The sequence below is a fragment of the Theropithecus gelada genome, chromosome 11 (assembly GCF_003255815.1).
Source record: "Theropithecus gelada isolate Dixy chromosome 11, Tgel_1.0, whole genome shotgun sequence".
Taxonomy (NCBI): Eukaryota; Metazoa; Chordata; class Mammalia; order Primates; family Cercopithecidae; genus Theropithecus; species Theropithecus gelada.
The window spans coordinates 101,416,456-101,444,348 of record NC_037679.1 but is presented as its reverse complement, the minus strand read 5'-3'; the positions used below and the strand labels follow the sequence as shown (position 1 = coordinate 101,444,348).

Genomic DNA, 27,893 nt, shown 5'->3' with positions numbered 1-27,893 from the left:
GCATGTCTGAGAGGGGAGAAGGCAGTTCTTTTTTCGAAAGTTTGTTTCTGATTATAAAACTAGTATAGTCACTGGAGAGTACTGGAAATAATTGAGAGATATGAAAATAGCATAAATTAAAATCATTCACAGTGCCATCATCCAGAGATAGCCACTGTTCTGCTTTTGGTGAATTTCTAGGGCTGTATGTGTGGGAAGAAGTTCTTTTGTTGCAAAGGACACCTTTAGTTTTAAGGGACAGAGGGACACACAGGCCGATGGGTTCTAGCACCTCTGGCTGCCTGGGCCTCCTGCCTCTGACCATTGGTACCAGCTGTCAACCCCTGGAGGAATGGGCAGCCTGTCGGCACCGGCTTGAGCTCAGAGCTGGGATGGGAGCATTAAGCTGGAAAGGGGACCCTGCTCCCAGGGAGCCCCTAGTGTAGTGGAGAAATACGGAGCAAGAGGGGGCTGGGACCAGCAGCTCACTTGACGGCCCCTGCCTGAAGCAGATCCTGGCAGGGGGCCACTGGGCTTCCACCCAGACTTCTCATGGTATGGACCTCACGGTTAAGCCACCACATCGGCCAGCTTTGGGTCCCTGGGTGAGTGAGGGTGAGGGGTTGTTTTTTACCTTGTAGCTTCTAGCATGCGTCCCCTGTTCTGTCACCCTAGGCTTTCATGGGGCAGACCCCATAAACCATGGCGTCCCCCCCTCGCACTTAAAACTCTGCATACCTCCATGTTCAGAGTTGCCATGTCCCTTAAGTTCTCTAAGACCAGACACCTCTAGTTCCCACCCAGTTCCTGTGGGGAATACGATTTCCACACTCCCTGGTGCTGGCGTGGCCAGGGAGAGGTGGAGCCTCTGGCCAGGCTTCGTGGAGCAGGTGAGACTGGGATGGCGTTTCGAGGGTATGGTGATGGCAGCGACATGGGGAAGCCCATTCCAGGCCAGGGAATGGCATGCAGGAATGTTCATCCGTGGCAGGTGTGTGCACAGGCCTGTGTGAGCGGGTGCTGTCTCCGGGGCCAGGGAGAAATCCCAACCCCTGGGCTCCCCCCAGCCCCATGCCCTTATATAGCCGTCCCTGCACTCCCAGAGCTCCAGGGGTGGGGACAGAGCCCCCTCCTACTGTACACATGCGGGGAGCCTGCTGCTAGCTGGGCCTGGGCCGACTCTTGCAGGATCCTCTTGTCATCACAGCCGGAGTCAGCTGTTGGTTTGGGAAGCCTTCCCTGGTCCAGTGTTTCACGGTGCGCAGCCAGAAATATAACCCTCCTGTTTGCCAAGAGCATGGGATCTTGGCAGGCATCCGTGTGGCCTATTTTAAACTGAAGGGAGCAGAAGCGGTGCCTCTCAGGCTGAGCTGAGGACCCTTCCTTTGCAGGGCTGAGTGAGCGGTCTGCTGGGGGCGTGTCACTTTCTCCCTTGAGGGCCAGTGGACACCTGTTACGGGGAGGGTGCAGAAGGTGGGAAATGGGGCTATTTCAGGGCAGCCTGGAAGAACGTTTTCACGATTACACAGCAGGCCCTAAGCTCGCATTTGGAGACCTGGTTGCCATGCCCTCCCACTGAATTGCTGCGTGGCGTGTCCGAGTGAGTCACTGCCCCTCCCTGTTTACTCTCTCCCACCTGGAAAGCAGAGGCTCATGTGGATCTGACCCACCTCTCAGAAGTGCTCCTATGTCCTCAGGGTTGGTGATCAACATGTTCTGGGACGTCTACAGAGCCTGTCGTACTGCTTCATGTATTACAGTCTCTCTCTCCTGCCAGCCCAAGCCTGCCCTAAGCAGGCCCGAGTTCCTAAGAAAACCAAATAAAAAGACGATAGGAAAAATGCAGTAAAGATCATTAAATTGCTTAGGAGGCTGCCTGCTGGCTCAGTGAACAAAGTAATAACAATCGCTCATGAAGGATGCGGTGGAGCTTGGTGCTTAAGATTTTGGATTCTGGCTTTGACGTGCCTAGCTCTCACCCTGGTAAGTTCCTTGACCTCTCTGGGCCTCGTTTCTCGTCTGTGAATGGGGGTGACAGTGGCACCCACCTCATCATAGGTCGTGGCGAGGATGCAATGAGATAGTTGGTGGAAAGGAAGGGTGTCTGCCGCAGGAAGTGTTTGCCGAGCTAGGCCAGTGCCATGGGGTTTGCAGAACATCCTTGCAGACAGACAGACACTGATGACATGAAGCCCAGAGAGCACAGGCCAGCGACCAGCCCAGATCCACTTAGGTAGAAATGGCAACCTTCATTAAAGGTCCACAAGGTGACAAGTGGGAATTGGGACCTGGTGACTGCCCCTGGACCACTTTTATTGAGGGTGGGAGGCTGGTAGTGGTGGTGATAGGGTGTTCGTTCTGGAGGGAATGTGGGGAGGGGTGGTGTGTCCCTGGGAATGTTTCTGTTTGCTGTGCATGGGCCTGATGGTGTGCCCTTCTGGCCTGGCATCAGCAGCAGCTGTGGATGTTTGGAAGCCCCAAAACCCCAGGTTCGTGGCTGCAGCCCTGCAGACTCTGGTGCAACGGGAGGTCCAGGGTGGAGCCTGGACATCCACAGTGTGAAAATGCTTAGACGATTCTGACGCCCAGCAGGGGAGTGGAGGGATAAGGACGATAGCGTCAAATGGGGCTGGGAACAAGTCCTGGCCCTCCTGCTGAGTCTTGGTTATCAACACCCACCTCCCGTGACTAGTGTGAAGTTAAATGGAACGATGCACCAGGAGCACCCAGCCCCGAGCCTGGAGCACAGGCTGGTTCTGTAAATGGTGCTGACAATAGTCACTTCTTCTGCAGCACGGGCCGGGCAGGGGCCCATGCCTCTGTGAGACCCTGCTTTGTTCTATTGGGGTCAGGTGCTTACTACCTTCAGGACTCCAGCTTCTTTTCTGTCCTTTTCAATGCCCAGACGCTCTCTTCCTTGCCCTCAGTGCTGCCCCCTGCCCCACCTCCTCAGTGCTGAGGGAGTCTCTTCATTCTAGACGTGAGAAGTGAGGGAGAACTGCCCGCAAGTCAACTGAGAGTGGACGTGAGTGCCCAGCCTTGCCCCTTCCCCTGGGTCAGGCCTGTGGGCGCCTTCTACACCAACCTTCTGCCCGAGTCCAGGTTTCCAGCTTACATGCTTGACATTTCCTCACCAAAGTGACTAAATGGCTAAAATGGATGACTCCTGGGTTCTGTCTTGTCCATTCTGATGATGACGATGACAGTATCCAGCCCTGTAGAACGTTCACTAGGCACCAGGCACTGTTTCAAGTGGTTTTTGTGTGTTATTTTTGCTTTGTGGTGACCTTGAAGGGGATACTCTTAGTAAACCCGCTTAACATATATAGGAAATGATTTGCAGATGAACTGTGAGTTGCCAAGGGCTCTGTTTATGAGTGTGCCTTCCCCAATCCTGTCCTTATAATATTGATTCCAAGTCAGTTTCCATTAATGATCCATGAATGATGCCCAGCATGCACTGCGTATTTTCATGTGGACATTTCTGTCTACAGTGTGTGACCACTGCATGGGGTGGACGCGTCATGCACACATGTGTGTTGACTGTTGAGTGACTTGTATTTGTCGGTTTCCAGGGGACAGGGGAGAGGCTGGAAGGAGGGCAGCAGCTGCCCTGTCGCCAAGAGAGTGGCTTTGACGCCAACCTCCCCACCCTGTGAGCTTCCTGCTGCAGTCTTCAGCTCCCCTTTGTCCCCCAGAGCCCAAAATAGCAATGCACAATCAGGAGAGACAATGAGAAGCAAAGCACGCAGCTGGGCAGGAGGGCCGATGGGTGCAGGGACAGTCAACCTTGGGCCTTCCGGCCTGACTCTGTCTGTCCCGCCAGCTCCGGGCTTTTTATAGAGAGGCTGTGTTAGGCGAGCCCGAGTGAGCTGTGCGTGGACCTCATCTGACTGTGGCATGTGGACCCTTCGCAGAGGTGGCCTAAGGAGACATGGCCCCCGGGCTGACCTGGGTTTGAATCTCCCCAGCAGCTGACTGGCTCTGCCCACGGCCACATCACGTAATGGGAGCAGCGATCAGGGCAACTGAAAAAGGAAACAGGCCGAGCCCAACCCAGCTCTATTATTAAACTTTTCTCCAGCAGTTTCTCCCCACTCAGCCCTTTGCCACCATACTCCTGAGATTGTCCCTGTGCCACCCCAAAGGCACATGGCCTTTGTGAACTGGTGTAGGGAGGACAGCACGGGGGCCTGTGTCAGTTCCATGGAGCCACCAATGGGATTTCTTTCTTGTTTGGTGTCATAGGGTAACTGGTTTTTAGAAAGAACTGGGGTGTCTAGCTCAGTAACCCAGAAGCCGTAGAACCTTTTTCTTTTAGTTACCCTTAGAATACGGTGAGTATCTTTCAAACAGACATGCTCTCGGCAAAGCCTTTGTGCAGACAAATGAATGAACCCATGAGGGTTTGACTTTGTTGGAAATTGTTAGAATTCTCATCCATACAGAGATGAAAGCATGATTTGGTAGAGATGTAGATCGTGTGGCAACAAACTGGACACCCCTGTGTACCTCTGGTGTGGGAGGTCCCAGTCACGAGGGCATATGCTTGTGAGTTTCCTTGAGTTGAAAGCGACCCTTCTCTTGCCTGCTATGTCCTTCAGGCAGGGCTGTCAGCTGGTCACCTGCCTCTTGCAGCAGGCGGAGGTGCCTCCTGCACCCAGATCTAGGCCGGTCCCCCATTGCCATAAATACCCGCCTCCCACCCCTTTGCTGCTTTGGCCTTTCTTCAGATCTGCTGGGTTGTCAGGAGCCAGAGAGGTGGTAAAAGGATGAGAAAGAGGGAGGAGAGCTGTGGGGGCGGGGTCCCGAGGCCCAGTGGTGAGCTGGTGAGGGAGGCTGCAGGAGCCAAACCACATCCGATAGCAGTCCTGGGGGCTTTGTAAGGAGCTGCCCTGGAAAGGCCGGGCCCCGCTGAGTGTAGTCATCCGAGATGACAGGACAGAGCCACTTAGGACCAGGGAAGGCACTTCCCGCAGGGGTCCGGCAGTTGCGGCCAGCACGATGGAGGCCCTGAGGCCAAGGCCACAGGCCTGGCGCCGGGCACCGCATTGGGATGGGAGGTGTCTGGTTCCCCCTAGAAGGCGAGTGGTTTATAAATAGCGGATGACGGGCTGCAGCGAGAGCTGCCTCTAGCGTAATCGTCGATTTTGGGAGTGGCCCGGCTAGGGCTGGGAGGGCTGGATGAGGTTAAACTGGGCCTCGTTGGCTGATTGGCATTTCTTGAGCTGGGTGCTAATCTCTTCAGGAGATCAGATAAGCTCCGCAGCGGCACCCCTGATCTTGACTTTGGTAGCCGGGTTAACTCTTTCGGGGGACTACAGAAAAACCCCCAATCGTGACTGTTCTGCGTTGCCTACAAGACAGCAGAAGTCATCAGGGAGCTGGACTTCAAGAGGGCCCATCCAAGAGTGGGTTGGCTCCTGAAATACATGGCAACTCTTCCACATGTCCATCTCTCTGACGAGTCCATTCCCTGGGGAGGACCGTCCTGGGATAATCCTGTAGTAAATGAAGAAATCAGCTTCTTCGCCCAGGGGAGTAGCTTAGACCCAGGGACAACCTGGTTTTGTTGAATATCGAGGGTGAGTTGGGTGGCAGGTACCAGGCAGGTGACATTGAAGTTTGGGATTTTCTTCTCCTCCTGTCTGTCACCCTTCTCACAGTCTGATGAGTTAGGAGACTGCTCCCCACCAAGTTTCCAGTGACTCTTGTGCTGTTCTCCAGCCTTATAGGCAAGAGCAGAAAGCTCTGCTCTGTGGTCTTGGGCTTTTGTACCTGAGTCTGCTGGTGGCATATGACATCTCACCAGTTTTGCAGGGAGGAAGGGTGGCTTTCTAGTCGTCTCCTAGGGGTCTCGGAGGAAGCATGTGGGCAGTTCTCTGCTCTTTTTCCTTCAAGCACCCTGGGGTTTCAACCTGGTTTTCTCTTCCAGGTCCTACCCCATTTCCTCCCAAGTGGAGGATCCTGCTCTGCTTCCTGCTGGGATTTATAGACCATGCTATGGGTTTCTTGGAACCTCTTCTTTCCAGGACTGTGAAATCTGGTTCCCATGGAGTGTCCCGGCCCCCGATGGGCCATCCTCTGCTTGATGGCTGCTGTCTCTGCAGCATCCAAGAACAACAGTGGCTGCTTGTTCCATTATAAACTCAACTGACTGAAACCTGCTGAGACACTGTGGGAATAAATTATCCCCAACAAGCTCTCTTGTGAAAAGCCAGGCCCGTCTCCTGTACCTCCCGCCCCCTCCTTGCTGGCATCTCAGCAGGGTTTCCAGAGGCAGCCTGCTGCCTGTCCTGTTCTCACACAGTAGGTCCTTTTTACCTACTGTGGTTTCTTTCTAACCACAGGTGTGATGGGTCAGGAGACTTTGGGCAGGGGCTTGTGCAGCAGATGCCCATAGGTGGTGAGGGTCTGATGGCATTCCTTCTGTTTCTTTTTTTTTTTTTTTTTGAGACAGAGTCTTGCTCTGTCGCCCAGGCTGGAGTGCAGTGGCCGGATCTCAGCTCACTGCAAGCTCCGCCTCCGAGGTTTACGCCATTCTCCTGCCTCAGCCTCCCGAGTAGCTGGGACTACAGGCACCCGCCACCACGGCCGGCTAGTTTTTTTGTATTTTTTTTTTAGTAGAGACAGGGTTTCACTGTGTTAGCCAGGATGGTCTCGATCTCCTGACCTCGTGATCCGCCCGTCTCGGCCTCCCAAAGTGCTGGGATTACAGGCGTGAGCCACCGCGCCCGGCCCTTCTGTTTCTTTTTGTGTTCACCAGAGAAAGAGACCTCAGAGGAGGATCTTAGGTGGTTCTGCAGGACAAGCAGACCCTTCCCCCCAGGCAGAGGCGTGGCCTGAGCAAGGGCATATGTGTGGGAATGACAGAATTCCCCTCCCTGTTTTGTGGAGTAAGACGGTTCACAGTGGGACTCCCTGGGAGATAAACCTGGGGTCAGCTTATGGAAGACCTTGAGTGCAGGGCAGAGGGTTTGGGCTCCGCTCATGGGCAGTGGGTGCCAGTGAAGCTCCTGAGCGTGGGCATGGTGTGGTGAAAAGCAGTTGCAGAAAGAATGATGAAGCAGGTGGCGGAGGAGAGAGGTACGGGGGTGGCGTTGGCAGTGTGGGGGTCTCAAGGGCTGGTTTGTCTGCAGGTGCAGCTTGCTCAGTCTCGGGCTGAGTCCACAGGCTCTGGGGGTTCAAGAAGGGAGAGCCTTGGTGAGATTCATTTTGTGTGAGTTCTGTGGGTCTAAGACATGTCCTTCCCACCCGGGGATATATTCTGGGGCCCAGAATCACCCTGGTGTCCTCTCCTTTGAGATAGGGAAAGAGAGGGCAGGCCCTAGATTACTGTGGGAAGAGAGACCTCAGTGAGTGTCTCTGGCCTGGGTGGTGTAGCTTGCCATCTTCTGGCAGCAATAAGAGTGATGGTGGGAACCTTGACTAACCCTGTTTTTAGCTGCTGCTTGGCATTTGAGACCACAGCGTCAGGCAATCTTGTGGACACCATTTCTTATCTTACCTCCTCCTCCTTCCACCGAGGCTGCAGGGAGCTTGGGATAACTCTAGAACCCAAGCAGCACCGAGTAACACCATTCTTTGACCCACTCCCCTGCCCTCAAGTGTCTACTCCCAAGATCTTCTCCCAAGCCATGAGGATGGTGGGTTGACCTGGGACCAGACTTCCCTTGGTTACTTCCAGCAGAGATTTTTTTTTTTTTTTTTTTTTTTTTTTTGAGACGGAGTCTCGCTCTGTCGCCCAGGCTAGAGTGCAGTGGCCGGATCTCAGCTCACTGCAAGCTCCGCCTCCTGGGTTCACGCCATTCTCCTGCCTCAGCCTCCCGAGTAGCTGGGACTACAGGCGCCCGCCACTTCGCCCGGCTAGTTTTTTGTATTTTTTTAGTAGAGACGGGGTTTCACCGTGTTAGCCAGGATGGTCTTGATCTCCCGACCTCGTGATCCGCCCGTTTCGGCCTCCCAAAGTGCTGGGATTACAGGCTTGAGCCACCGCGCCCGGCCCAGCAGAGATTTATTGAAATCTCAATGCACAGTGCAAATGTATTCATGGTCTCAGTGGACCAAGAGTACCCAGAGGGTAGCCACACTACGTTGCCCCCGCCGTCTCTTGTCCTCAAGGTGGGATCCTGAGATGAGATGGCTGGTTCCCCAGTGATGGTGCCTCTAGGCAGCCCAACACCTGTGGAGCTAGAGGATGGGCTGATTTAATTAGAAATAGAGTGTGGGTCTGAGCCCCCAGCCAGCATCCAGAAAGAAGGAATTTTACATGAATGTCCACTCCATACTGAGCACGGTGCTTATTTAGCCTATTAGTTTGCCGCTATCGTTTGCATTTTGTATATGAGGAATGAAGACATAGAGAAGTTAAGTCACTTTCCTGAGTTTGCAGAGCCAGGACAGGTATTTTGCCTCACTGGAGTCCACTGACTTCATAGCCCAAGTTCCTTCTTGCCCTTCTTTGAAAGAGCTTTTCACAGCCTGTAGCATTTTCTCTTTGCTGTAAGTCAGTACCCTGCTACCACTCCCAGGATCCTAGTGATGCTGTGGAAGTTTAGTCATCATATACTAAATGGTACTTTAGAGGAAAGTTCTCAAGGACAGATTTCCAAGCCCTGGTCTCCTCCCTCCCTCCGTCCCTGCTTCTACAGGTACTTCCTGAGCCCTTACCATGTGCCTGGCACAGTACATCACTGTAGGGGTGCACGGGGAGCAAGTCAGGATCTCTTCTGTCACAGACCTCACATTTATCAGGGAAGACAGACAAGGATAAACAAACACTTAAAGTAGTCACAGACTGTCACAAGAAACGGAAAGGAAACAAGGAAAACTTGAAGGATAAGCGTGAGCCAGCCATGTGACTACCTAAGGAAGATCATTCTGGAAAAAGGGAACCCAAAGGCAAAATAGAGTGATAGGCCTCAGACCCAGCAGAGGCCCGTGAGTGGGAACCCAGCGTGGGGGTGGCGAGGAAGGCAGAGACCAGGTCTTGTAGGCTGTGAAAAGGAATTTGTTCCACATGTGAGCAAAAATCATTGGAGAAATTTGAACAAGGACCATCCTGGCTGCTCTGTGGAGAATGGGTTTGGAAGAGCAAGAAGGGCTGCTAGGGAAACAGAAAATGATAGCAGTATAGCAGTGGAGATGATGCAGGGAGAGATGGATGAACTGGAGATGGGAGTTGGAGGCAGAGCTGGCAGGCCTCGCTGATGGATGAAAGTCACTTGGTTCTCTGTAGCGTGAGCAGGAAGACTTCTGCTGAGAACCTAGTACGTGTGAGATGCCTGTGAGGCATCCAGGCAGAGATAACAAGGGGGCACGTGGGTGCAGGAGTCTGGAGCTCACAGGCAGGGCCTGCCCGCCCCGCCCGATGGTAGTCAGATGGGATGGCCCCTCAGGGCACTTTAACATCCTGTGTGGTGCTGGACATAGTTTTTGGCATAGTTTGTGCTTAATAAGTGACTTTGGAAAAAAAGCAAGATGATGGCGTGAATGAGTTACCCAGACAAAGCACATTGGCAGTCCCTGTTGTCACATGCCTTGGGATGGGGATGCACATTTGTTCCCAGTGGGTGTAACACCGTTTCTGTACCGGTGAAGAATCTGGGTGTACTTGGTATTTGTAGGGATGGGGCTTGACCCTCATGGTTCTTGACAGCATAAGTGGAGCCTTTTCCCCGGGGTACCAGCTGGGGCTGCACAGAACAGGGTCAACCATCATAGTCCCCTGCTGCTGGGAGTTGGCCTTCTGTGAAAACGTAGTTCAACTTGGAAAATATCTCTTGGGAGCCTACTCTACACGAGGCACCGTAGGAGATGCACAATGAGCAAGACCCAGGCCTGCTTTCAGAGAGTTGGCTGGGGCAAGTCCAACAGGAGTGAGTATCTGCAGAGCAAAATACGTTAGGTGAGGGAAGTCAGGTGCTCCTGGAATACAGAGGTGGAGGGGCAGGGAGGGCGGAGGCCATGGGCCCTTCGTGGAAGTGATGGGCACTGCTGAGTGGTGGAGGGTGGAGGGAAAGGCGTGGCTGGTGGAGGACTCCCAGAGGAGAGGCATCAGCCCTGAAGATGTGGGTGTGTTCCCAGAGGGATGAGGACCCTAGACTGCAGGTATAGTTGCCAAAGAATATGGAAAAGATGAGCCTCTAGAGGTCTTGAAGGAACTCCATGATCGAGCCACATCCCTTGGGCTGTAGGAGCCCTCTAGGGCCTGGAAGGCATGATGTGCTCTGCGCAGAGTGATGGGGTTTTGGTAACAGAGAGGAGGTGGGGCCACCAGCCCAAAAGCCTACCCCGTGTTCCGGCCAAATGGATGAGACTAGGAACCAGGTCGGGAGAGTGGAAAGGAAGAGGTGGCTGCAGGAGATTTGCGGGATGTGGCCTGAGAATTTGCAGGTGGATGAAATGGGGAGGGTGACAGTGGTGACGGTGATAGTTAACTTGTATGAAGACTGACTCCGTGTTAGGCTGCGCTCTTGTTCTAAGAGCTTTAGAAGTTTTGTCCTATTTAATATTCACAACAGCCGGATATGGTAAGTACCATATATGTTTTTGGAGGAGAGAGCATTATTATCCCCATTTTACAGACGAAGATTTGGAGTCACTGAGGTCAGCTCACCCAGAGCTACATCTGACAAGGGGTGGAGCTGGGATTCAGAACCAGGCGTTGGCTTCAGCGCCTGTGCTCTAACCACACGCCCCAGGTCCAAGCCGTGACTCCCGGATGGAAGAATTTATGGAGAATTGCATCTCCAAAGTAGGGGACACAGGCAGAGAAGCACGTTCAAAAGACTGGGACAGACACTCTGCCTCAGAAGATGTGACTCAGGGCACGTGTGACACACAGGAAGTGGGGCTACTGCCTTTCGGTGCAAGCAGGGAGTTTCCGGCTTTTGTGATTTGACAAGCAACGTGGGCACCCTGTTCAGGAAACCTTGATTTTCACCGTCACGATGAGCTGGGAAAAGAAGCCCTGAGGGGTACCTGCACCTGGTGCAAGAGCAAGACCCTGACCCACGTCCTGCGTGTCCAGTGTCCACAGTGTCGTGTCCACAGACTGAGGACGCTGGACGTTGCGTGACTGTGAGGGCGCCGGACGCAGCCTTGCCCTTTCCCCAGGGGTGGGTTGGCTCTGCTCTGGCCTGGGTAGCACTGGCTGAGTATCCCCATTTCAGGGCCTTGGTGACCTGCTTTTTGCAGGAGGGGCAGAATCTGCAGGATTACATCGTTGGAGGTTTGCTTTTGCAACAGAGGTCAGAGTTTCCTGAACTGAAGCCAGACTAGCTCCCCTGAGCAGCTGGTGCCAGGAACCTTAAGGTTCTATCTCCACATAAAATCTAATTCTTTTTCTCTTGAATAATTTCTACTTCCAGAGATGCAGAGCTGCCAACTGGACGGCAGTGGCACCACTCCCTGCTTGTTTGAGGGTATCTATTTTGTGGGTACCTGGAGGCAGCACCCTCCACCTGTAGTGTTATTTCTTGTGGCTCCCGTGCCAGCCTGTATCTCAAAAAACACTCTTTTGAGAGCTGAAGGGAACGCAGAGCCGCAAAGTGCGAGCGTCTGCAGTCTGCCGTGCCCTCCTCGGCTCTCTCTGGCTGCTGCTCTTTTTTTTTTTTTTTTTCTGTTGAATAAGCAAAAGCCAGAGCAAATGTATTCCTCGGATCTCAAATGAAAATGTGTAGTAATTGTTTCTTTTTGCTATTTTCGATATATTTCTGTTCTGTTCATTGAACTTGGTTCTTGGTGCCTCTTGCCAACTCACTATTTATCCCAGAGGTCATCCCCCCACCCTGCTGTTTGCCCTTTGTGAAATGGCGTCTTTCCCCTTCCCGGTTACGGTGGTGGGAATGCTTATCCTCACCGTGTGGGGGTGGGAGGGGCGCAGGGAGGGCCTGCTGGGTTCTGCCTTAACAGCTGCCACGTCCCAAGCCTCCCCCAGCCTACACTTGGTCAGAGGCCGCACACAACTCCGCTCATTCCAGGTGAGTAGAGCGCCTGGACTCAGACGTAATTGATTCTGACTGATACCCGGGTTGGGGTGTAATTAGCAGTCTTGATTTAATGGCATTGTGGCCTGAGACTGCCATCTTCTCCCTTGTATTTAAATGGTCATTTCCCTTGGCAGACAGTGAATTGGCATCAGACCTTGACGGTGGACCCTGAGCAAGTCACGTCTCCGAGCCTCGGTTTCCTTAACCAGGGCGTTTGATCATGATGTATCTCACAAGGGGGCGAGCGCTAAATGGCAGCACTTCTCAGGCCCAGCTCACGTGGCACTTGGACATCATTTCCTGCCACTCTTAGGGAGGCAGATGTGCTGGGTTCCAGCCTCCTGGCTCTGTGGGCAAGTCACTTAGCTTCGGAGGCCTCCACCTGCTCACCTGTAAAATGGACTCATAGCAGTTGCCTTTTCGTCTCGTACAGCCAGGGAGAGGACTAAGGAGAAGCACAATCATAGGCTCATCGGGCTGGAAAGGGCTTTGAATAGTTTTAGTTTCAACTTTTTGTTTTATAGGTGGGGAAACCAAGACTCAAAGGAGTGAGTGACACCCAGGTTGACCTGGCCCGCTAGCAGCACATAGTGTGCTGTGTTTGGGCTTCATGACATTGCTTCGTCTAAAGGGTTACCTGTCTGTTAACTCATAAACATATGCGGAGAGGCGCACCTCTCCATGTGTGGCGGTGGACGGACAGATGGCCCGTCTCCTGCCATATGCTCTGGCCTGTGCGAGCGTGAGGGACTGAAGGAGGTGGTGCAGCAACGCGCCGGGCTGGGGAGTCGCCCCTGTTGCTGAGCTGAAAACTTCCTTTGCTTCAGCGTTCCCACTTCCCTCCTTCACTCGGGCTCCCACAATCCATATTTGGCTGTCTATGAACCAGGGCCTCTGTGCCCAGCGTTGTGCTTGATGCTAGGGAATTGTGCAGAGAGGTCTGAAGGAAGGCTCCTGCCCTCAGGCAGCCATTTGTAGGCAGGACAGGCACCCGGCAAAGGTCAGTGCTAACAAGGCAGGAGAACGTCCTGGGGCCAGTGACGGCCAGTCGAGCCACTGCAGCGTGTTGGTGGGTGAGGGAGGATTGTGAGCCTGGAGGAGGAGGTGGGGCTTCAGCTGGGCCTGGATGGCTCTGGATTGGACCGAGAACAGTGCAAAGGGAAGAAGACGGCTTTTTAGATGGAAGGACATGCCGTGAGCAGGGCCTGGACGTAGAGGCGTGGAAGGTGCATTTTGTGAACTGGGTTTACACTGAAGAGCAAGGAAACTCTGTGAGAGGAGCATTTTTATTTGCAGAGTTTTTATCTGTGATTGGGCAGGCAAGTGTCTGAGTGATTTAGCTCACCCAGCACAGCACTTGGGACCATTACTTTGGCTCAGAGCATTGCTGAGAGCCTGACTGTACCTGTCGCTGTGACACTTGGCTCACCCGCCTCGAGGATGGAATGGGGCTGGAGGGAGGCAGGTGACCTCCCAATCTTCCCCGTCTGAGAGGCCTGGGTCGAATGGGGCACAGGGGACCTGGGGACGGGGGCGGGGATCCAGTCTTGCTTTGGATTTGCCTCTGCCCCTTCTGGGTCACAGAACAGCTTCCCGCCCGCCAGCCCGCCTCAGCCCGCCTCCTCTGGAGCTGACTTTCCGCTTATCTTAATTTATTGATGAAAACTTGTTTTACGGTCCAGAGCACAGACAGCAGCAGCTCCCTGCCAAAAGAAAGCACGCCTGCAAATCGGGAAAGCAAGCCGCCTCCTGGAGATGGATGGCTGGGGACCGGCAGGACGGCAGAGGGAGTAGAGCCCATCTGGGCAGACGCTGCTGCAGACCTGGGTGGACAGGGCTTGGGGAGGCCCAGGAGCAGCCCCCGTGTGCCGGCTGGGGCCGGGGCAGCGGGGGCAGTGGAGGACCTCCCTGCCTGTCTCCACCGCAGGTTCCTGACTCACCGCTGGCCTCCATAACCTGGGGAATGACGGCTGCAGGCTGTAAATACTAATAATGGCTTTCATTTATAGTTGTGTACAAGGCGTCATGCTAGGAAGTTTATTTTCACGAACCTCATTTAATCCTGACGACAACCCTATGTGGTAGGTACCGTTAATTCCCATTTAAAACACAAGCACCAGAGAAAAAGTCGTTCTCTGCGGTTGCTGGCTGGTGAACGAGGGAATCTGGAACTTTAACCAGGTCTACCTGGACCCAAGGCCAGAGTCAGCCACGGCCGTCTCTGACCCACACACTCCAACTCTGGCCAGTGTCTTGTCTCACACTGCGGCCACCTCTGCAGCCTGGTGCTGTTGGTCCAGCTGGCCCGGGTATTCCCAGGGTAGGACCCTGTCTCATGATCTTGTGTGCAGTAGAAGCCAGCGCAGTGCTGGGCTCAGGGCAGATGTGTGCAAGGCAGCTGCTGAGTAACTCACTGGCCGGAGGATCCCATGAGCAGGTTACTCTTTTCCAAAAAGCAGAAATATTTTCAGTGGCTTCTGTGCTTTCCTCTGAAACTCCGCGTCCTTGTGGGTCAAATAAGAAAACTCTCAACATCCCTGCTCACTACATCGGTCAGTTACAGGTACCGCGTAGAAAAGGGTCCAACTCCAAGGGCTCCAGTGTTTTCACCTGTAAAATGGGCTCCACTCAAGATCATCATCACCATTTGCAGAGACGCGGTACATGGAAGCGCCCACTGGAAAACGAACGGCAAAGCGTCGTTATTATTTCTGTGAGCCCCTGTTTTGTGGAGATACGGGTGCAAAAAGGTCCACTGAGCTGCAGCTGTGTTTATTTTCTTCCTCCTTGCTTCCTCTTGGAGAATGGTGTAGCCAACAATTTTCACAGCTCTGGGAGAATCAGCAAAGCAGGTAGACGCCCTCGGCCGGACCACCACCTCCACCCTGAGCATCTGTGTGTTGCTCCTGTCTGCTGTGACCATGTACCCGCTCCTTTCCCCACCCCACCACCTGGGCTGTGTGCCTGGCTCTCTCCACTTCTTGGCATGCCTGTGTCACCTCCCCCAACTCAGGTTGGGCTATGAATTTGTCGAACATGTTTAATACAATGAAATCTTAGATTTTTCTCAGGTCTGTAGGAGGCAGGTGGAGGTTGGAATCACAAGAGTCATAGCAAATTGTGTTAAAATCCCAGCTCTGTCAACTCCATGTGTGAGCTTAGACGGGATACTCAACCTCTTTGATCCTTTGTAAAGTCCAGAGAAAAGAATAGTAACTGCTCTGTATGGCATTTGTGGAAAGGGTGGGACACAGTTCCTGGCGTGTGATATGGGCTCAGTGAATGCCAGCTCTCTCCTCGGCTTGGCTGCCTCCGTCCCCACCAGAGTCATCACCAACACTGCTTTTTCATCCTGTCCTCCTTGGCTAGAAGGAGTGCTCCAGGCCCAGAGGCTTGCGTCTGCGCACTCTATCACAGCTAGCCTTCCTTTCTCAGAGCAGGCACGTGTCTGGGTGACACTCTTTCTGGCTTTCATGGGAAAGAGCCAGGCAGATGACCCAGATGCCAGCAGCGGGAGGTGGTGGGTAAGAATGCAGTTTTTGGAGTCAGATGTCCTGGGTCTCTTCATTCCTGAACCTCACTATACTTGTGTTTTCTCATATGCAAAATGGGGAGGACAAAGATGCCACTGGGTTGGGAGGATTAAATGAGGCAATAGAGGCAAAGCACTCAGACTAGCTCTGGTGCACGATCGGCACTTGTCCACAGCCGCAGAGCATGAGGAGGAAGGGCAGGGAAGGCGGCCGTGGGCACTGGGAGCAGGTGCAGCTGTCCCACCAAGAGCTTCGTGACCTGGGACACATTTGTCTGGGGAGACTGTGGACAGGCAGGCAGCTTTCAACGGAGTAACCTGAATTGCTATGCACATGTTGCAGACAGGATGGGTCACAGCCTCCTGTGTGACCAGGAGAGCCCTGAAGTGGGCACAGCCTGGCACAGGGCAGGGAGGGATCTCATGTTGTCACTTAAGTTGGTGCTGAGACCATCTCTGGCAGAGAGATCTGCACTGAACCATCCCGTGTCCCCCATGAAGCATGTCAGAAATGCCAAAATGCTGGCGTGGGTGGTCATAGCTCCCGGCTGGCAGTATAAATAATCAGGCTGTGGGCATAGGATCCCCAGGGAGAAGGTGCTCCACGTGTGTGGGCCCTGTCAAAGGGCTATAGCTAGAGAGAGTGTGGGTGGCTGTGTTGGGGCCAGAGATGGACCTGGTTGTCAGGCAGTCTCTCCTGATACCTATTTGGGTAACTATGGTGTTGTTTGCTGAGCTAGAGCCGTGGAAGATCACCCTCATTACATTACTGAAAGGGCCTCGGACCTGCCATGGGTGGAGCTGAGGCAGCTGTGCTGAATGAGAAGCACCAGTCTTAAAGTCTTCACTGTGTGACTTTTCTTCACCTCTGGGGGCACCTCCTTTCCCAAAACAGGGAGAATGATCCCCACCCCCTTTGCCATCCTGAAGAATGAGTTACAGTCTCCTGGATATTTGGAGCTCTTTGCCAGAAAGATGTAATGGGAACTCAAGGCATCCTTGTCCTGTTCTCCCTGCATTTTCCAAGGAGTTGGAGTAATAACACCTTGTACAGCGTTTATGTTCTGAGGAACACAAAGTGCTCGGCAGGCAGAGCCCTGTTCATCCCCACAGTGTCCCTGAGTGCTGGGGAGGTGCTCTTCTCTCTCTCTGGTTTATCAGAGAAACATCTCAGAAAGGTTAAGTGGCTTGCCAGAGCTGCACTGCACCTCCTGCTCCCCTGGGCTCCAGGTCCTGAGGTCTGCGCTGCCGATGGTTCTGCCTTCTATGGGAAGCCCAGGTAGCCGCCAGTTATACTGCCGTCCTTGAAGGTTGGTTTCTGAAGCCCATCCTGCCTCCCACAGCAGCCCGGCTTCACAATTACTGTGTGCTTTGATGCTGTCAGAAATGCCTTTCTCCCCAGATGGACAAAATAAAACAAATTCAGGAAGGAAAAACTATATTGGTGATTGGAAAATCCTTTCTCAGACCCCTCTGACAAGTTATTCTGAGTTCTTGGTGCCTTCCCTTCCACTTTACAGTGACCTTGGGAATTGAGACAGTGCCGTGTGCTGGGGCCCCAGGCTGCCTCCTCGTGCTTCCTCCCTGGGCAGCCGTGGCTCTGGGCATGCAGGTAACGAGAGGCACCTGAGCGTCCCCCACTCCTGCCCAGTGCAGAGTGCCCACCCTGCACATCATACAGTGTTACTGGGTGCTGGTGGCCTGAGGCTCCACACTGCCTTCTGTCCAGTGCTGACAAGTTCCAGAGTTTGGGGAAAAGGCATGTCCCAGGGTCCTTCTCACCCCTACTCTCCCAGCAAAGGGCAGTCCTCCCACCAGCTCAGAGAACCGAAACGTCCAGTGGAGGCCATGACTGGTTTTTCAGCCTCCTTCTTGGGAGCTTCTTCCCCATTCCTGTTCCGTAGGTGCTGCAGCCTGCCCTCTGTGTGTTCCCGCGGCCTGCCCTCCGTGCGTCCCCGCAGCCTGCCCTCTGTGTGTTCCTGCATAGGGATGGGAAACAGCTGTGCCCTTTTGCTCGCTTGATCTGCCCAGGGTCTGCAGCAGAGGCTTGCAGTCTAGGGGCCACATCCTCCCATGCCCAAAGTGAGCAGGAGCTGCATGGGCTGGTAGGAGCTTGGGATTGCTGAGTAACAAGCCCTCCCTGTGTGGTCCTTCTTCCCCGCACCCACCCGCACCCCCTCTTGTGATTGCACTGTGCATCCTCGGTCTGGGAAGAGCCCCTGACCCCACTGCCCAGGCCCGGGACGGGCTTGATTGGGAAGAAGATGTGGTTCTGCCCCGCGTGCGCAGCCTGCCCTGGTAGGGCTGCAGCGGCAGCGGGAATCAATGTTTATGGACTGGTGAATGATCATTCCTCCTTCACAAGGCTGGTAGGTGCTCTGTATTATCTGCTGCTCTTTGGCATCCTGGCCACATGTCATTTTGTGGTCCTTCTGAGGGCCGTTCCTCAGGCTTTGTTCCTTCTGACAGCTTTGGCCCTACACCGGGCCCCTTGGGGGTTCTGGACGTGTCTCCACCTCCTCTTCCAGTTCGGCATGGAGGAAGAAGGCCCGTGGGCCAATATGAGAAGGTGGAAGATGCTGGTGCCTGAGAAAGTGGACCTGGGGCCTGCTGTCAGGTGGCCTGGGGATGGGGTACAGGTGGAAGTGCAGGAGGTGACCTGTCAGGCGGCCTGGGGATGGGGTACAGGTGGAGGTGCGGGAGGTGACCTGCATTGCCCTGTAGCCTTTCTCCCAGAAAGAGGCATGGCTTATAATGGGGTGTGTTGGGACGGCACATGGTAGATGCCCCCATCCTTCCCTGTCTCGGTCCTTGCTATCTAGGCATCGCCGTGTTGGGGACTGGGCCATCTCTCACCCATGCCTTCGTCTTTGAAGCCCGGAACAGACTCAGGTTCTCCCTGCCCCCAGGGCTATACCAACCTAGAGTCTCACAGATGCCTTGGTTGGAGCGAGCCCCCAGGCAGGGCAGGTGCCCCCCCCCCAATACTAAGGCTAGGCCAAGCAGGGCAGGTGACCCCCCCATCCCCTACCATACTAAGGCTAGGCCAGGAAACCCAAACAGATGGGTAGCACTTCAACAGGGCCAACTCTGCCCCCAGCCAGGGGCCAGAGGACACCAAGCCCTTTGTGCAACTGGGGGCCAGGACTGCTGGTGACTGGGCATTTATCCCCCCACCCTGGGCCCTGACCCCCCTGGAGGGTGGCAGGGAGCTGTCCCCAAAGTCTCAGGTAGAATCTCCTTCATCATGGACTCCTCCATCCCAATATACACTTCGGGGTTTTAGATTACAAGAGGTGTAGGTGTTGTAACAGGACTCACTCTCAAATGCTAGGGGTTTTGGTCAATTGGGGAAGGGTTACAAAGTTGGCTGGAGATGATTGGCCCTCTTGAAACGTAATTCATGAGCTTTATAACCGCAGAGGCTTGCAGCTCCCAAACACGATGCCCCTTAAGTTTGGCCATGGGTAGACATTCTCTCTTAGAACTATCTCACATGGAGAATAACCCCATTCTTGTATAATCAAAATGTAACTGGGTTGTAGATATGCAAATGCTTTACGTAATGTTTATTTGGAGGAAAATTAGGCACAAAAATATGGGTGTGATCTCCATGACACCTGTGTAAGGTGGTGAGATTAGGGGCTGCAAAGTGAAGGTGTGAAGGTGAACTGGAGGCTTTGAGAGAAAGTGTGGGGACCAACAGTAATGACCAAGGAATCATGCCATCTGACTTGACGTATGCACAAGCTCAGTGTGAGACTGAACTGTGCTATGGCTGCCGCTCAAGCCAATGGGGCCTTAGGCTGAATTACTAGAAGTATAGAGCTCAGAACGTAGGAGGGGAAGAGCTGGTCCTACCGTAGCTGGAGCCTAACTTTCAGTTTGAGACAGGCCTGTTCTTAATGGGCCTCTTGGGCAAAACTAGGATTGATGCATGTTAGCCACAGGGAAGTATATTCTTGCATTAATAAGAAAGAATTCTTGACTGATTAGAGTTACGCAAAAAAAAAAAAAAAAAAAAAAAAAAAAAGAATGGAGTGCATTGTGGGATGGTGAGCATTCGGACCCTGGGAGACCCTGTGTGACTGCATCCTGCTCCATGGTTCCACTGAGCGGTGGTCCTCCTGCCTGCTGGGCGACTTTGGCAAAGACGTGTCTGACTTTGTCCCTTCATTTCTCTCCATGCAGAACTGGAGGCTTCGTCTGCTGTGTCTCCTCCCCTGCCCCTCCTGCCTCTCCCTTTATGGCTGTGAGAATGAATGAGCTGCGGGGGCCCTTGGAGGCCAGGGGGTGTCTGAAATACAAAGCAGCGGCCGCGCTCCTGGCACTGATGTATTGTCTCTGCTCCCCACGATGAAGTTCTTGGCAGGTTGGCTTCTTCCAGAGCCAGGCAGGTTCATTACTAGCTGGCATGTCAGGCTGTGAAATTAAAGCTGTTTTGGTTTTTTCCTTTTTTTAAAATTCTCCACATCCACTAATTTATGAAATGCCATTAAATGTTGGGCCTGGCCTTGGCTCATAGAAACATTAGGGAGCACTGAGTCCTAGCATTTGAAAATCTCCTGCAAGCAAAAAATGGATGAGGGTGTCGGGGGGGCCAGGGGCCAGGTTGGGGGCCACCAGTGACATCCGACGTGAGGATCCCAGGTGCCTTGTGGGGCTCTGCAGACACGTGAGACAGTGGGGATTAAAACAGGGCAGCAGAGATGGGAGCAACACGAGGGCACTGGGGGTTCCAGGAGTGGGGAAGACGGGGTGCACAGGAGGCTGCTTTTTCAGGAGGGTTTGCATGTCTGAGTCTGGTCCTGTTCCCCAGCTATGGCCTGCTCAGGCCCCTCCGTCCATCCCCATCATTCATTCATTCATTCATTCATTCATTCCTCCAGCAAATATTTATCTAGTAATCCAGGCATGCTCTGGGCCCCACGATGGAAGAAAAATGGATAAGACATGAACCTGGGTCCTGGAAGTGCATGTGTTTTTTTGTTTTTTTTTTTGTTTGTTTGTTTGTTGTTTTTTCCAAAGTGCTAGGATTACAGGCGTGAACCACTGGGCCCAGCTGTGCATGTTTTAGTGAGGGTGGGCAGCAAGTCTACACAGAGGCCTGCGAGGTCCCAGATGTGCTGCTGTGGGCCTGGTGCTGGCAGAGGAGTCAGGCTTGGGGAGGGGCTGCTCCCACCACTGGGGGACCGATGGCACCCATGAGACCATGAGATATGGGCAGTGGCTGCCCCTGGGTTCTAAGCAGCATGGAAGCAGGTGGAGAAGCTGAGGAAGGGGAAAGCTTGAAGGGGGAATTGTGTCCCTCACCCCCAGAGAAATAGGATGCCTGCTTTTTTTTTTTTTTTTTTTTTGAGACTGAGTCTGGCTCTGTCGCCCAGGCTGGAGTGCGGTGGCCGGATCTCAGCTCACTGCAAGCTCCGCCTCCCGGGTTCACGCCATTCTCCTGCCTCAGCCTCCCGAGTAGCTGGGACCACAGGCGCCCGCCACTTCGCCCGGCTAGTTTTTTTGTATTTTTTAGTAGAGAGGGGGTTTCACCGTGTTAGCCAGGATGGTCTCGATCTCCTGACCTCGTGATCCGCCCGTCTCGGCCTCCCAAAGTGCTGGGATTACAGGCTTGAGCCACCGCGCCCGGCCGGATGCCTGCTTGAAATATACATAATGACACGTGGCAGAAGCCTGTGTTGAAACCACAGTCAACATGGTTCAAACTGAAGACAAGGAAGACACTGGGGATATTAGCTAATTACAAGACTTAACAAATGAGGTGAGGCTGGAGTGTGGGCTCACTGTCTAGCCATAGCCTGACTGGGCCTAAGTTTACCTGCTGTGTGTGTTTGGATGGGCCCCTGGTGACAGAGAAGATTCTGATACAGCCTGATGACTTGGGGCTTTTCTCTGTGCCGGGGGCCTGCACCCTCTCCCTCCTCCAGAGTCAGGGCAGGGCCCAGACCGGATCGCCCTGTGGGACTTAAAGGCATTGCCAGGAGTGAGGCCCTGCTCTAGGCTCTGTGGATTTAACCACAAACATGACAGACCCAAATCCTGGCCCTCAGGGAGGCCATTGGCAAATGTAAGGATGGGATTCATCTTTCCAAATTTGGATGTGGATTTGTTCGTAGCCCTGATTTGAAGTTATTTTGAAATACCTTCGGTTGGGGAAGGGGCAGGGGAGGCTTGGTACTCTGGCTAGTCCCTGGGTCTGCTCCTGCTCTGGGGAGGGCATCAATCAGGCCTGGACCACACCAGGAGTGGCTGGTGACCTCCTGCAAATTGGTGCTAGCATTGCCTGGGGCCTGATCCCCTGAGTCACCCTGCCTCACCCCAGATTGTCCCATTGTGGGCTAGATTATAGCTCAGTCATCTCAGCTGAGACAACCCTCTGGTTTTGGAAGGGAATTTTCCCGAATGCCACCAGCTAAGCTCTCTGGCCCTGAGCTTTGGCTGCGCCACCACGGGTGGGCCTTGCCTCCTTCCTGTACTGTGTGCTGGGCTCCCTCCACAGGAGCGGCTCCCCTGCCCCGCACCTCCCTCTCCCACTCCTGCCGCACCCTCTCCCTGCCCACTGCGCTGGCTTCAGAGGTCAGCTTCCTGTGTTCCCGCCCTCCTGCCTGTGCGGGGCAGGCCTGGCTCGCCAAGACTTCATGGCCAACTGTCTCTGCTGTCACCTCCTCCCTCCTGCCCTTGCTCCCTTCCCGATCTCAGCCCTGGCTCTCCCCAGCTCCGGCTCACCAGCTGGAGTCTCCCCAGCACTTTGGGCACGTCGCTGTCATTGGCTCTCCCTTCCCCACCGCTGGAGGGAACACATCAGGTTCTTTCTCCAATGGCTGTTCTCAAGGCGTTGACCGCCCAAGGGTGGGTGCCTGGCGGGGGGATAGGGTGTGGGGCAGGGTTTCTCAAACTCTGTTGACAACTGGGGCCAGACAGTTCTTGACTGTGTGGGCTGTCCTGTGCGCTGCAGGGTGTTCAACAGCATCCCTGGCCTCTACTCACCAGAGGCCAGGAGCAGCCCCCCCGAGTTGTGGCAACCAAAAATGTCCCCAGACATGCCACATGTTCCCTGGGGAGCAGAATTGCTCCTGACTGGGAACCACTGGGCTGAGGGCTGACAGCACCACGTCTCAGGCTGGGCTAAGACTGCACCAGAGGGACCTGAGAAATGATCTCGTCCAAATCCCATGTTTTAAAAGAAACTGGGCCTCCGAGAGCTAAAGAATCTTAAGGTCACACCGGGGAGCAGCATGATGAGAGAGGCATTTTAGGAAAAGGAATCAGGCAGCTCTATGCAGGCTGGGCTGGAAACCAGAGGCCGGGGCAGGGAGGGCAGTGGGGGCTGTGATCTGGACATGGGACCCATGGCAAAGGCCTGGTCTTGGTGCCTGTGCCCTCTCAGTTGAGGTCCCCTGGGAGCAGGTGGTAGTAAAGCCTTCTGCACCGAATGCCAGACGCCAGGGTTTTGTCCCAGTCCGGCATTGTGACTGGGGACTTCCATGTCCCCGCCTTAGCTTCCTGGAAAATCAAGGCGTGACCTTTGTGTTTTCTTCTTGCCGAGAGGCTCTGATAGTGTTGGGCCATCGGAAGATGGGAGCAGAGGGCTCAATTCGGCTGGAACCCCTTGAAGATGGGAGTGTGGCAGGGGGATGTGTGTGGCACCCGCTGTACTGCGCTGGCCTCCTCACTGGGCAGACGTGCACCATGTGTGGAGTTGTGCCAGGCGGGGGCTGTGACGGAGGCGGGAACAGGTTTGAGGGCTTGGAGAGGGAGGCTTCGGGTCCAGACTGTGCCCCCGTAGGATAGGCCACAGATCTTTCCTGGGGGCCTGGAGGACTTTGGACAGGAAATGGGAAAGGAAACAGATGTGGGGACAGGGCACCAGCTATGTTCCCTGAGAGGTAGAAGGCTCCTGGCTGGGTCTGGCAAGGCCAAATCACAGGATGTGGAGTGTGAAGTCAGAGAAGCAGTTTGAAGAGAGGTGACCAGGTCCTGGAGTTTCTGGCCTTAGAGATTTTCCTAGGTGGAGGCTCCCGAGCGTCCCAGCACTTCCCCCAGGAGGGAAGTGGAGAGAGGGGCTCGGAAGGGGCCCCCCTCCCTGCTGGTACACCCACAGTGGGAAACCGCGTCAGGAGGAAGCTGTACTTTGAGAACTTTTCCAGGCCCGAGGAGGATCCAGGCTCTGAGCCCTGGGGTCCTGCGTGTCTCCAGCTGCAGTGGGTGGGGGCACCTTGCGGCTCCCCCTGCAGCCAGTACCTGCCGCAGCAGAGTTTCCGCTTACTCATTCCAGGGTCTGGCTTTTAGAGCCATAAATCTTCAGCATGAAGATCATAAAGTCTCCATGGTGTGATTAATGAAAGAAAAATTGAGACGGCAGCATAGAAACTGACCGGATTGAAGAAAAGTCAGTGACTATTCGGATGAAAGTTTCAACCATCGCTGGCGAACCCAGAGTTTCTGGACCAGCCTGGAGCGCCACCTAGTGGCCACAGTGGGGATAGCCCCCGTTCCCCGGCGAAGCTTTCTGATGGCCCAGTTGGGCGATGCCGTGGGTCTGAGTGTGCCCATTCCTTGGGAGCCCTGACCTGGTTCTATGGGGGGCTGCCCCCGGGGACAGGGGGTGCAGGCCCACTCTCCACAGTGTGAAGGACCCAGGCAGCTGCGGGACGTACCTCATTCGGACCCCCGTCCAGCTCCTTGCACTGTCTCTGGGTTAGTAATACGTGGAGGTGTCTGTTCCCACCTTTTTCTTCAGGCACTGTGTGGACCACCTTTCTGGTTCCCCATTTATCAAAATCCTGCTCAGTCTTCAAAGCCCAGCAAGGCCTGTCAATGCCACCTTCAAAACATCTCACATTGGCCCATTTCTCACCGCTCCTCTGTAGCCTCCTGGTATGAGTCGTCCCCAGCTCCCGCCTCCCAGTAGCCTCCCAGTAGCCTCCCAGTTGCTCTCCTGGCCTCCCTCGGGCCGTCCCACGGTCGCTTCTCCAAACAGCAGCCGGAGTGATCTGCGGAAAACCTCAGTGAGGTCTTGTCAGTCTCCAGCTCCGGGGCCTTCCCGTCACACTGAGGACACCTGCACGTTTCCTTTACCTGCGAGGTCCCAGCTGGCCTGGCCCCTGGCCACCCCGCCTGCCTTGTCTCCTACCACGTGTCACCTCAGTGTTGTAGCACACGGCCAGCGTGCTCCTCCTTGGCTGGCCAGGCTCCTTCCCACTCTGGGGCTTTTGCACCTGCTGTTCCCTCTGGAATGTTCTTCCCCCAGATAGTTATGTTGTTCCCTCCCCCTGTTTATTTGTGTTTTTGCTTAAACCCCACCTCTTCCAAGACACCTTCCCTGCCCACACCCTCCCCAGTTGTTTTCTGGCTCTTTACATAGCCTTATTTTTCTTCGTGGCACATGTCAGCAGCTGAAGTTGTGTCATTTGTTGCTTACCTAAGGTCAGTGTCTCCTGTAAGAATCTACTCTTCGTGAAGGCAGGGTCTTTGCCAGTGAGGTGTATCACTGTCTCCCCAGCTCGGAGAACAGGGCCTGGCGCTGAACACGCAGGTGTTGGGTTTGTGGAGGAATAAGCGAGGGAGATGCCCTTCCTCAGGGAAGCATCTGTCCCCTCCCCTCGCCGTCCCGTGGGCATCACCACCCTGCCTAATTGCGGGTTGCCTTGTCTCAGCCCCGAGCCTCTGTTTCCTCCCAGGAGCCAGAGCAGCTTGAGAGCAGGGGCTGGGCTGATTCCTGGATTCAGCATAGTCAGCACAGGCCCTGGCACGGAACAACTGCCAGGGAAGTGCCTTTCCAGCAAGCAGTGCCCGGAGCTGGCCACCCACTTCACGTAGCTTATTCCATTCTAATTCTTACAACAGTCCAAAAGGAAGGGGATGATATTCTCACTCTGCATACGAGAGGTTTGCAAGCTCACACCGCCAGGATAAGCTAGAGCCAGGAGTCCCGTTTGGGTCTGTGACTCCCAAGCCCTTAGCCCCTGCACGTTCACCCGGCATGGAATGTTCTCGTCCTTCATCTGCCCCAAGTCCACCCACCCTTTAGGGACTGCCTCCTTCAACTGGCTTCCGTGACTGCGACAGTGATCGCCTCCTCTGCACGCCCGTAGCGTTGACTGGCGCCCGTCCGTCCCACCTGGGAGTGCAAATGCTGCACTTTATAGCCGCCATCCCATCCAGCCGGAACAGAGACCCCGGGAAAACCGGTCTCTAAAGTGGTTGTAGCTTTTCTGACATGGCACACTGCATGCTGTAGGCACTCAATAAATACTATTTGACTGATTGATTGGTTCCTTAGACTCAGCAAACTTCCCCTGAGCTGGCGGAGGGAGTGGGGGAGTGCCAGCTAGATCGAGCATAAAATCAGGCAGATGTGGAGATTTGCGGCCAGTGAAATGGGAGCTTCCCAGGTGGAGCTGGTGGCGCCGGCAGCCCCGGGGGTGCTGTTGGGGAGGGTTACTTTTTGGTTTTGGGGCCGATCATGCCAGAGGCCAGCTTATTATGTGGATGTTGAAGGCAGCCCTGTACTCCCATGTCCCACACACTGGCCAGGCCCGCAGCCAGCTGGTGACTGCCTCCTTTCTCCATCTGTGGGAAATTGTCCTTCAGACTCCAGTGGACAAATGGCCCTTCAGGTCAGAGCAACAGGACCCAGTCGCGGGAAGTTCTGGCTCCAAGAAACCCGACTCCGAGGGTCCCTTCCCACCCCCGGAGATGAAGTCTTTCTTGCTTTCCCTGGCCGCAGTTCTCCCCTCTCACCAGGCCTCCGTCTTGGACACTGGGCCTCTTCTCTATCACGCAGAGTAACCTGACCGCTCACATGTGCCCAGTACCTTCCACATATTTGTCCTGCACTTCTGCCTCTGTGTGGTTTAATCCATCCTCAGAGTGACCTGGGAGGCTCGTGAAGCTGGCACAGTCTCCGTTGTCATATGGGGAGACTGAGGCACAGGGAGGCTAGGGGACCGTCTGGATCACTCAGCCGACATGCTTTGGGTCTGCGGCCATGCCCGACGGTAGTCCCGTTCCCACCTTGTCGGTTCTTACTTTATCTGTGTCTCAGAGCATGGGGTGGGGGCCTGCAGGGTTCCCAGGTCCGTGGACGAGTGTGAGAGCAGCGCCAGGCTAATGGGCTTTCCTTCCTCTCCAGCTCTGTGGCTGTGGGCTGCTTGGAGTGGGCATCTGGCTCTCCGTGTCCCAAGGCAACTTTGCCACCTTCTCCCCCAGCTTCCCTTCGTTGTCTGCAGCCAACCTGGTCATCGCCATAGGCACCATTGTTATGGTGACGGGCTTCCTCGGCTGCCTGGGGGCCATCAAGGAGAACAAGTGCCTCCTGCTCAGCGTAAGTTATGTCCGAATCTCCAGCCCCTCCAACTCCTGATCTCCTTGCACTTGCACCCCTGGGACAGGCAAGACCTGGAACACTAGCCACCTGGGTGTCCAACCTGAGCCCAGGGAAACTGCTTCTAGAATGTTCTAGGCTTGATCACACCCCTCCTCCTCATGATTGGTTATGCATACCCCTAGTTGTTCCTCCCACTCCCTGATGAGTCAGCTCCTTTATGCCCCTGTCCTAGCTATCTGGGTTTCCTCAGGAGGAACTGGCCTCTCCCAGACCTGGGAAGCCCCACCTAGGTGCCACCTGTCCCTGCCTTCCACGCCCTCCTTGTCCTCAACCCTGCCCATTGCCACCTACCCATGCCTGGCCCTTTCCTTTCCAGTTTTTCATCGTCCTGTTGGTCATCCTCCTAGCAGAGCTGATCTTACTCATCCTCTTCTTTGTCTACATGGACAAGGTAAGCCTTGCCAGATGGGAGGGGGCATATGGAATTTCACTACCCTTTGAGTTGGGCCAGGCAGGCCAGGGGCCCTTCCCTGGCCAGAGGAAGAGTGCTGGCAAGCAGCACCTGTGCAGAAAGGAAGACGGAACCATGGGTTGGGAAAGCTACCGAGGAAAGGCCAGTTGGAAGGTTTTGATGGGGGGAGCATAGGGCGGGCAAATTTGGAGGATGGGGGAGTTGTATAGTCCCAGGAAGTGGAATCCTCTGCATGACCAGAGATGGCAGTGGGCTGCCTCTGGCTCTCGCGAGCTCCCTGTCACTGGAAGGAATTAAGCTGCTTGGAGAAGGGATTCACACCTGCTCAGGTGGTTGGGCTGGGTGATTTGAGAGCAACCCATGAGAAACAAGGAGGAACTCTCTGGACGAAGCTGGCTGAGCAGGACTGACAGCACAGGGAGGCTGTTTCCTGCACTAGAGCCCTTGAGGACGGGCGCTGCTCCTGGGTTCAGGAGGATGGTGGGTGGCCCCCTATAACCTCGCCAGGCTGGGCAGTTTGCAGTCACGAGCGAAGTTGGCCAGGATTTCAGTCTCTTGGGGCGTGGCAGGTCCTTTGGT

General features: G+C 54.6%; 1 protein-coding gene across 4 annotated transcripts in view; it reads left to right on the top strand.

Moving 5' to 3' along the window:
- TSPAN9 (tetraspanin 9) overlaps window positions 1–27,893 on the top strand; it is a 216,481-nt gene that overhangs the window by 181,735 nt on the left and 6,853 nt on the right. For all 4 annotated transcript variants that reach the window (XM_025402722.1, XM_025402719.1, XM_025402720.1 and 1 more), the window contains 2 exons: window positions 26,648–26,839; window positions 27,219–27,293. In XM_025402722.1, the coding sequence (XP_025258507.1) occupies window positions 26,648–26,839; window positions 27,219–27,293 (267 nt within the window). The remainder of the gene's footprint in view (window positions 1–26,647; window positions 26,840–27,218; window positions 27,294–27,893) is intronic.